Here is a 10,940-nt window from a genome sequence, read left to right as displayed (position 1 = left end):
ATTTCTCCCCAAAACAAATCAAACCAGTTCTTCAAATCATGTAAGATTCCTGTGTGCTAAAATCTATACAGATATTTGTCTGCCGGCCAGTTTCTTCTTTAGCCTGCATACTACCCAACAGTAGTTGATATCCTTTATTGGTATCAACATGATGGCTTTTATTCTCTTTGACTACGTATTTCCAAGGAGGCACCACAGTGTAAAGTGCTATCACATTCCACCAACATGATACCTCTCATCAGTTAAATTATCCCCGTTGCTTTGATACAGGTAAGTAATTGCCATCCCTTTGTTTATAAATCTGTGTCTTGGATTAAACATTCATAGCATCTCTACAGTGAAGAAAAATACAAAAGGATTCCACCTCTAATGAAAGTTTAATCATGATCTGATAGCAGGGGCTTACCAAGAGCCCAGAGCCTCAACTGTGTGGCGTGATCTCCTCACTGGTCAGAAGCAGGGGTTACACACACATCCCCTGGGCATATGTGCAGCCATCTCACCTCACTGCCAGACCACTCTCTCCCAGCTGTACGAATTCCTTCTTCCAATTCCTTACATCATGGAAATGGCTATGGAGCCCTTGGACCAGGAACAAAGCTCCCAAGAGCTAGATTTGGAGGAGGTAGCTAGGAAGATTTCACTGCTTGACAGATGGAGGGAAATCTTTAGCTATCACCGGTAAGATGTTCTCATTGTCTCATTTTTCCGGAACCAGAGGGATTTTAGGCATTTAAGTAATCAGCTTTTATGCTTGTCATGTAAGAAGTCTCCATTACAGATTTGCATTGACAATGCTTCAGGTGTAACTATTTGCAGAAAGAGACATCACTAGCAAGGTTGAGGTTAAGGAGGATTGAGGGTGGAATTCAGTGAATAATTTTCGTGATATTTTCTCTTTCACTTATAGGTTGGGAACCAATAACACAACTTCTCAGGTAATTACTTTTCTCAAAGACTATGTGTTTTCCTCTAGTTGCTTCTTCAAACAATCACATTAACAGCATAATCTGCATTTATTCTCTGTGCATGCCACTCAGACATCCAGCATTTAATGTGTGAAATCATAAACCTAGAAAGCATATTGAAGATTTTTTCTCGTGCTTTCTTTTTTCATAAAAAAAACCCTTTTCCTACTTTTAAGAGCTACTTTTTTTCATCATTAAAAGCACCATATGGTTATTATTTTAGGAAAAAAATGAAATATAGAGTTCCTACACTTGTGAAATAAGACTAGATTCTGACATCAAGCGCTTCAGTGATCCTGAAGAAAAGTAGTTCTGAAAATAGTTATCATCTTGATTCAGCTTCTGAAAAATTGTTTTCCTTTGCCATCTTCAAATAAGGAAAAGATGACTGAATTCAGGTGTTAAAAGGTATTTTTAAATCTGTTATACAATATAGGATGAAAGATACTTTCTCTCCTGTCACCTGAAAAGGTTAGAAGGTAAAGATATTATATTTCAGATATTAATTCAACCACCGAATCAACACAGCACAAGGTGTGAAGGTGATTTTCCTGGCACTAATGTACGATATAATCAAACAACTGAATTATTAATATTTTAACTATAATACTGAAGCACCTCGTTCCAAGTAACCTGTGATCAGAAGCCTTATTATTTGTGCTGAGACTCTCATAGCCAGTCTACATTAGAATCAGGGAGATAATGCTTCTATTTTAGTCCTGTAAGTATTCAATGGAGCTACCGATCATTTGGAGGAATAGACTAGTCAAAAGATAAAACAATCTTTACAAAGAAAAAAATAAATGTCAAGTTCTGCTTTACAAAAAGTGGGGGGGAGGGGAGACCCACTGCCGCAAATGTAAAGATTTTCCATGCGATTTGCAAAATGCATCTTATCCCATCACTTGTCTGTGACTTGGATGCTGTGTTTCTGAGATAAGAAAGCACCTTAGCCTCTAGGAATCCAGAACAACTAGGAGGGCAGTTTCCTTCATGTTTCAGCTACCAATGGGGCAGATTTGTTTCATGACATTAGGATAGAAGTTAAGTAAAATGGAAGAAGAAATGATGCTAACTTATATTTAAATGCTATAAGAATCAGTTAAGAAAAGTAAAAATCAATTTTTTCCTTAAAGGTAGGGGGTGGATTTTTTTTTAAAAGAAGAAAATTATTCTACTCACTTGCTAGAGGACAGGAATCTGAGAAAATTAAAAGGAGGCAACCTGACTTTGTTTATTGGCCAGTTAACAAGGTAAATGAGAAACACCTCATATAGACTAGAGTCACTCACTGTTTATAAAATGTTGTCTTCTCAAAACAACAGACAGTGACATTTACATTCTTCTATAAACATAATTTCAAGCCAAGGTCTTGATAGCATTAATTATGTTTCCATAGTTACACTTAACCTCTCCGAGTCACAGAAAACTTAGGCGAAACCCCTTTGACACAGACACTGGGGTTTTTCTGCCTCTTTTATTGCTATTTATGACAATTTTCAGACATCTTTCAAAGGGAGACAACGTTTTCCAAACACCGATATTTCAGAGAGAAAGAGAGAAAAGAGGGAAAGAAAGGTCATTACCAGCTCTGCTTTGTTTTCTGGTGGTGGCATTTTACACAGAATCACGAAGGCAACCGTATATCTGCTGGTGAAACTGAAGACGGAACAGGGACACCTCGGCCAAAAGGACAAGGACTTTTGCCATCAAATAGCCTTTGTTCTATTCCCAAACCCTCTATCATCTCTTCAAAATCAGGAGGCTTTCCTATCTCCCTAGCAATGGCCACAGTAAGTATAGCTTGTCAATTAAACATGAAAAGAAACGTTAATCTTCCCCAAACAACAAGGCTGGGGAATCTTATCTGCTGTCATGTGAGAGTATTATGGAAGATAAGACTACAGACGGTTGTTATTGGTAAAAGGAGAATATAATTAAAATGACTTATTTATGGTCTTTTTCAAGGACACTGGTAATGTTACCGTCTTTTCCTCCCAAAGTCTGCGAGTCTCTATTTACTTCCTCAATGTGATAACAAAATTTGAAGAAGTGAGGTAGTTAAATTCAAATAATTTCATATTTGAGGACAGCGAACGTGGAAGACAAGGTAGATGTGGGCAGGAGGGAGAGAGATGGGGGAACCCATCCAGACCCAGTCCTCGGGAAAAGAGACGATCTCAAGAAAGAAACCCTTTCTGGGCTTGCCAACTAATAGGGAGATCTGAAAAGTACCTGAAGTTTGAGATCCAAGTGGATCTGGGAGCTGCTGTTCTCAGGGATCATTTCCTCCATTCATAACTTGACTAGGGAGGAGGCGAGGGGCTGAAGTAGACACCTCACAGCATCTCATTGGCTGGGCTGGAAGCAATGCCTTGGCAAATGTGCAAAGGACCAGCTGTCCTGGTCAAGGAGGCATGATTGGGCATTAGGGAAGCGAAGCCAGGGGTCGAGCCAGAGAAAGAGCACCAGCTGGGATGAGAGATCTTTCCAATTGGATTGTCCTCTATGGCAGCCTGTTCCAGCATAGTGAAAATCCAGGCTTCTCAGGTCAATTTCCCACAGTCACCCCAGCCCCCCAACCTCCAGACTACATTCTAGAGCCTTAGGCAGAGATCTCTCCTCAGGCCCTGGGAACAAAAGTTGGAAGAAGCATTTCCTCCCTGGGACATGCTGCCCCAGCCTGGGCACATTTGTACAACCCACCCAGGACCAGCGTGGTCAGCTGGGCAAAGACCAACACCCGCTTGGCCTGCAGTCAGGGCCACCGGGGACATAAAGCTCTGCAGCCTGTGCCCTGCAGGTGAAAGGGAGATTCCATCTGTTTTTCTTTTGGAATCCCAGGGCCAGGCTGGCCCTGAATGCAGTATTTTCGACCCAGTATAGCCATTCCTTAGACTCCCAGATGGGACAGTCAGGGACTACAGTCCCTACATTCTTTTTTTTTTGCTTTTTAGGGTCGCACCCGTGGCATATGGAAGTAACCAGACTAGAGGTCAAATCAGAGCTACAGCTGCCGACATACACCACAGCCACAGCAATATGGGATCCAAGCTGCATCCATGACCTACACCACAGCTCACAGCAACGCTGGATCCTTAACACACTGAGCAAGGCCAGGGATTGATCCTGCATTCTCATGGATACTAGTCAGATTGATTTCTGCTGCACCACAATGGGAACTCCCCCCACCCCATATTCTTTTTTGTCATGCATATCCTCACAGGCTTCACCGCTGCTCTCTCCACGGTTATAACTGCAGTACTGGGAGGCCCATTTGCTCTTTCTCAGCATCACAGATCTTTCCACATCTATCCACGTTCCCTCTTGTGCTCAAATGCAGATGTCACAGGAAGACAGATGGGCAGGGCTCTCTTAAGATGCTACACTTGGCCCACTGGCCTCACCACTCCTGAATGGTGCCTTAACTTGTGTCTTACGTATCTAGTTAATCACTCACCTTTTGGGTAAACAAGACAGGTTATGTGTAATCATGTTAGAGCCTCCAGCCTTGGTAGTTATTCTGCCTACACTGAGTTACAGAAGCAAAAGTCAGAGCAACTACAGTCATTCCTCCATATCCTTGTAAGATTTTTTCCTGGAGGCCCCCACTCCCCCAGCCTTGTGGAAACCAAAATCTGCCAGTGCTCAAGTCCCTTGTATAATATGGCCTAGTACAGTTGGCCCACAGATACCAAGGGCCAAGTGTATGTGTATTTTACTGTACAAGGTTTTTAATGAACAGTCTTTAATTTAAAAAAAAAAGTAGGAGTTTCTCTTCTGGCTCAGCAAGTTGAGGATATGACATTGTCTCTGTGAGGATGCAGGTTCGACCCCTGGTCTCACTCATTGAGTTAAGGATCCAGAGTTGCCGAAAGCTGCAGTGTAGGTCACAGATGTGGCTTGGATCCAGTATTGCTGTGGCTGTGGTGTGGGCCCAGTTGCAGCTCTGAATTGGGCCCCTAGGCTGGAAACGTCTATGTGCTGAAGGTGAAGCCATAAAAGAGAAAAAAAAGTACTATTGGCAATAATACATTTCTATGGAGAATGTTATTTTAAAATTTACACAGGGAGGTCCCATCGTGGCTCAGTAGAAATGAATCTGACTAGTATCCATGAGAACACAGGTTTGGTCCCTGGCCTCACACAGTAGGCTACAGACGCAGCTCAGATCCTGCGTTGCTGTGGCTGTGGCATAGCCCAGCAGCTACAGCTCTGATTCGACCCCTAACCTAGGAACTTCCATTTGCCCCAGATGCAGTCCAAATAAATAAGTAAATGAAATTTACACATATCAGGAAATAGGCTACCTTTTGTACGGAAACCAGAGGAATCATCTGTGTGATTCTACATTGGTACTGCATTTGCCTGTATATGCACATAGCAATTCCAGAAGACTCCTAAATGTCACAGTTGGGGAGGGAGAGGGACAAGAGACAGGGTGGAGAGAATCTTCTCAGCATAGTTTTTTGTACTCTCAGGATTTTGAACCATATGAATGGACAATCTATGCTTAAAAACACTATGACATATTTTAAAATCGGGGGTGGGCAAGCATTCACAGATGTTTCCCAAATCTTCTGGTTCCTCAGCATATCAGAGAGGCAGTAGAGTCTGGGTCTGAATTTTCCCTCTTGTCTGCACACAAAGATGTGATACCTTTGAAGACCTTAGTGACTTTTCCAAGATAATTCTCTCTCTTTGGAAAAGGCTGGGAGACAAAAGAATCAGACTTGATGGAGTGTTAAGGAAGTCCCAGAAGTAGAGAGAATTGATTTTTCTTCAAAAAAAAAAAGCAAATTTGGACATTTTCCCATTATGAAGACCAAATGACAGTGTGTTCCTTAAATAGCTGTGGCATTAATTAAACACACCCTGGGATTTCAAGATGATGAGCCTTGGGATTCTGAATATGTGTGTCCAGGGAGGTGGTTTGGAAGCTTGACCAATTCTAATTGACATTTCGGCAGTGCAGCTGCCTGGCAATTTAGAGCGCCTGGATCCTAATATGCACATGAGTGTGCCTTTTGTGGTCATCTGCTGTTCTCAACCCCCCACCACCCCCATTTGGAATTGAGAGGCATGGGATTTCCTGACATTAGTACCTGCTTTTGCTGGGACTCTGGTGAAAAATTAGGGTGTGGACAAAGCACCCAAGGCTCCTTTCTTTTCCCAGTTCTGTTTTTCACCTTTTGTTGCCCTATTCCCAATGCCACAGCCTTCTTCCTTTCGCCAGCCTCCCATCTTATATGTGTGTGTAGTGTAATTAAGGGCGGTCAAGGCTACTGGCCCAGGTGAAATTGCAGAGAGGTAAGCATCCTCCTCTGGGCTCTTCCACAGTCCACACCCCCTTTCCCGTCCCCCAACCCCCAGCTGCTGTTCTTCCCAACAGTGGCAGTTCCCATCCTCCTCCACAACCAGGCTCTTCTCCAGGACCCAGCCTGGAACACCTTCCTGTAGCCTCTTTCATTAGCGGCCAATAAACGAATCTCTAGTGTCTTTGCAATAACACCCAGAAGGACATATTAAAACTGTAATACTGGGAGATAAAAAGATGCTGAGGGAGACCCAGATGAGAAAGGCTTTAATAGAGGATAATAGGCAATGGGGCAGCTTTAGGGGAGCAGGAAGCACAGCCCAGTAACCCCAGCATAAGGTCTGGCTGAGAGATCAGCCACAGTAGATGTTTACTCAATTAACTTACTGCCTCTGGACAGTACCCAAGAGAGGCATCTCTGTACCAGGTATTGGGTACCACTCATGTGCCTCTTCAGCTCTGAGACTGAGGCTGTCTGAGCTGTAGTCACTCCATCAATAGGGCTCCCTCCTCTGACTTCCTGTTGACTTTGACCAATGGGAGCCCTGGAGGGAAGGGAGGGGTGACGTCAGGTTGTACAGAGCTGGCCAGATCCCTCTCCTCAGAGGGCAGGTCTCTCCCCAGGGCTCTCTCCTTCCCGCTGCCCCTGCAGGTCTCAGACACATGGTGACTTCTCACTCTTTCCAACCCAGGGATCCTGCAGCAGTCATTGTGTTTCCCTACATGCAACCCAGAGCTTTGTAAATAGTCCCTGAACTGAACTTCCCCAGTTAATTATCCTGACTTCAGTTTCATCTCTTTCCTGCTGGGACCCTGACTGGTACCAGTTGAAAGGCCTGCATTTGGGTCTTGACACTACCATTTACTAGATGTGTGACCTTGAGCATATCACCTCACTACCCTGGGCCCCAGGTCCTTGAACTTTAACATGAAAGGGCCAAGTTAGATTTTCTTTTTTAAATTCAACGAATACTTATTGTGAGCCTGCTATGTATGGGGTGCTGCACCAGAGCTGAGAAATCCTTGGTGTGTTCATGTTTGACCAAGTCAAGAGACCACCACACTGCTCGATGGGCTAAGATAAAAGTGTCTTCTTAGGGCTCACAAATTCTAAACTCTGAATCCATGAGGGTCCAGAGATTTCTAAGGCAGGAAAAGATTTACGGAAGGAGCTGCAATGAGAATTATTCTACCTCAAGTTGTGGGGGGCAGGTTAGGGAGGATCTGGGAGAGGACTGGACAGGGACAGGTGGTCACGTGGAAACTAAGCCTGGGGACAAGGAACAAGGCAGTTGAGGTAAGGAAATGAAACCTGCTGGGGAGAATGATCTAGGACATGTGTGTGTGTGTGTGTGTGTGTGTGTGTGTGTGTGTGTAAGAGAGAGAGACTGAGAGAGATAATGATCACATCATTATCATCATCACAGCAATCAGGAAAGAGAGGTATTCATTACAAATCCTGGAAAACTAACAAAGTGAAGAGAGAAAAACTACCAACTGCACTTGATTGTGTTAAATAATAACAGTCATTACAGTCATTTATTAGAACCATTTACCATTTGTGTCTGGTTACCAGGCAGCACAGCAACGTATGCGTATCACTGACTGTATGTCAAGTTCATCTTGCTATAAATGATATTGCTATGAAAGCCAGTGTTACATAGGTGAGGTGAGTCATCTTTGCTGTCATTCTGGCCAGTGGGGGCTGCCTGGAGAGGCCTGCAGCCCCCTGTTCTAGGCCCCCCCCAAGGTTCATCCAGACAGTGCTGCTCCCTCAATCGGAGGTGGCAGCTGGCAACAGAAATAGGAGTTTGGTTTGGCTTGCAGAAATTTTTTAAATTGAATTTGAATTCCAAGCTTTCTTAGTCACCACCGTCTTACTCTCTCACATTCTACATGGCTCCTCGTCCCTTATTCCTGCCAATCTCTGGTCTTTTTCCATCTGGGCTAGGATTTTCTTCCATGCAGCATAAGACCTTCCAGAGTAGACAGGCTGTGTTTTCATAAAGGTAATAACAGCACTCATGGTTCCCTCGGTCCTTTCAATACTTTTCCTCCCTCACTTTTTTTCCTTTTTATAGCTGTGCCTGTGGCATATGAAAGTTCCCAGGCTAGGGGTTGAATCGGAGCTGCAGGCCTACACCACGGCCACAGCAACACCAGATCCGAGCCATGTTTGTGACCTACACCACAGCTCACAGCAATGCTGGATCCTTAACCCACTGAGCGAGGCCAGGGATTGAACCTGCATCCTCATGGATACTCTACCAGGTTCTTAACCTGCTGAGCCACAATGGGAACTCCCACACTTCTCTTGCAGGAATAGCTTTCAATTTCAGAGATGGGAACTGAGCAGGCATTAGCCCCATTTCAAGATAAGCAAAGGAAGTCTTAGAGAGATCTGGAATCTGCCCCAGTTCACGTGGTCAGCAAGGAGCAGAGCAGGGGCTTCTCAACCCTGGAGTAGGCAGTGAGCAGGCTTTCTTCTGTGCTGTGCAGTCTTGATATATCAGGGAAACACTTTTCGTTGACATTCAATCCTCTTCTGGGGATGTCCTGGGCAGGTGCCTTTTGTGACCATGGTACATACCCAGTCTGTGTCCTCCAAGAGCAGCTTCTGTGACTTTGCGCCCTCTCCTTGACAGACATGGGACAGATCATTTTCCTTCAAGTGAAATTCTGGGTTCTTGCTCACTCTGAAATACACCTGCCTCTATTCCTCTGTAGAGACAATCTTTTCTTTAGAAGGTGGGCGCAGACCAGACCCTGGTCTGACGTGGGAAAGACTGCTGCAGATGCATGCTTGCTCCTCCTGCATCTGTCCTTCTTGGAAACCATGAGGGCCTGCTCTGTGCACAGCTGGGAAGAGGCACCTGGCTCTGGACCAGTGGGGCTCCATGTTCCTTCTGTCCACACTCTTCGACTGGCTCCAAATGCGTGCATGTAATATTCAAAGCCCTCCAGGATCAGATCCAAGGTATTTTCCAGTCTTAGCCTCCAGTGACCTCCTGCCCCGAGGACCCAGAACACACAAACACACACACAGAGTGTTCTAGTCCCACTGAAGCACTCATTATCCTTGGAATCCCAGCACTGTGTGTGTGTGTGCAGATCTTTCTCTCTGTTACTGTCTAGCCTCCCCTCCTTCACAGGCAATAGGCCACTGTGTGGTCTGTCCCAGAACGTGGGCTATGTGCCTGTGCTGGAGCATGGGGGGCTTTGGGGAATATGGGAGTGAGTGACATTAAATAGCACTGGGTTACCTCATGGGAAAGTCAGCCACTTCTCCACTCTGGCAGGTCAGGAAGAAAGCCAGGTAAGAGGCAGTATATGTTCACACCTCTTTAACACTTCTTACCTCCCTTTTAAAGTAAAAAACATGCAGGGCTCAGGCAGAGCTTTCACAGACAAAAGTGTCTAGAATAATTCAGCAACATCATTTATATCTATTATTTTTTTATTATGGCAAGTGATTTTGATTCCCACTTAAGGACATGATACAGAGTGTCCTTTTATTTTTTACTGTTTGATATAACTTAGGGGTTTTTTGGCTGCACCCAGAGCATGCAGAAGTTCCCAGGCCAGGAATCAAACCCACGCCACAGCAGTAACCAGAGCTACGGCAGTGACAATGCCAGATCCTTAACCCGCTAAGCCACCAGGGAACTCCTAGAGTGTTGTTTTAAATAAATGTTTTCTAAGCTATAAAAACGTGGCCCAAACTAATTAAAAAATTAATTCAGTAATGATCAGCACACAAAAATGACAGCAGTCATAAGGATGGCACATACAGGATTAAATTAGGGGTGTGTGTGAGAATCAATGATGTTAATAGGTGCAAATCCCAGCTCTACTTCTCCTGACTGGGTGAACTTAAGCAGATCCTTTCCTGTAAAAGGAGGAGAATAACAGTACCTTCCCCAAAGAATGAAATTACTATAGTGAGTACAAAGCACTTAGCCCCGTGCCTGGATGTAGAAAATGTTCAATAAATGCTCAAAGCCATTTGCCAGCCTCATTTAAATGCTGCCTCTTCCACAAAGTCTTCCTGAGTACTTCAGTCAGGAGTTCTCTCCTTCCTCCCATCTCTCCTGGCACTTTGTCTTATGGAATTTGATGCATTCTGTCTTGTACATAGTCATGCTATATTAGACTCTATAATTCTGTACCCCATGCAGGACCTAGCATTTGCTGAATGATTACTACATCTCTGATCATAAAGGGATTTGCTTTTTGTCAAGTGTTTGGTTTGCAAAGGCTTGTGCTCATTTTCCTGGCATTTTATAAAAGACCCTCTCCAATCTCAACATGCTATAGAGTATCCAGTACAGCCTGAATTATTCTAGGGCAAGAGAACAGAGAATGCTTGTTTGATATCATTTGCACAACTACTGCATTCAGGCTAGAATCACGGAGTCCTGCCTATTCCCTTTTTTCTGGAGCAAGAGCCAAAGATCCAAAGGTGGGAGAGAGTGGTTACAGAGCCGTGGATAGAGGAACATGCAGCAGCCCATCATGAACTATGGGCATAAGCAGGGGAGATGGCGAGCAGGTGTGACAGACACAGGGACAACAAGTGAGGGCTTGACACCCTGAGCCCTCAGGATAAAATGTCCTAAGTGGACCTGACTCAAACCTTTGGCACAGGACTGGAT

At 44.4% G+C, this 10,940-nt stretch overlaps 1 protein-coding gene across 1 annotated transcript in view; it reads left to right on the top strand.

Annotated features, from left to right (window-relative positions):
• Positions 1-375: 375 nt before the first annotated feature.
• The window catches only part of MINDY4B (MINDY family member 4B), a 33,922-nt gene continuing 23,357 nt past the window's right edge, over positions 376-10,940 (top strand). The window contains exons 1-3 of the mRNA XM_047754959.1: positions 376-681; positions 911-938; positions 2,594-2,761. Coding sequence (XP_047610915.1) covers positions 563-681; positions 911-938; positions 2,594-2,761 — 315 coding nt within the window. The 5' untranslated portion in view covers positions 376-562. The remainder of the gene's footprint in view (positions 682-910; positions 939-2,593; positions 2,762-10,940) is intronic.

The sequence above is a fragment of the Phacochoerus africanus genome, chromosome 1 (assembly GCF_016906955.1).
Source record: "Phacochoerus africanus isolate WHEZ1 chromosome 1, ROS_Pafr_v1, whole genome shotgun sequence".
NCBI lineage: Eukaryota > Metazoa > Chordata > Mammalia > Artiodactyla > Suidae > Phacochoerus > Phacochoerus africanus.
The sequence above is the reverse complement of the archived record's forward strand: the minus strand, read 5'-3'. Positions and strand labels throughout refer to the sequence as shown.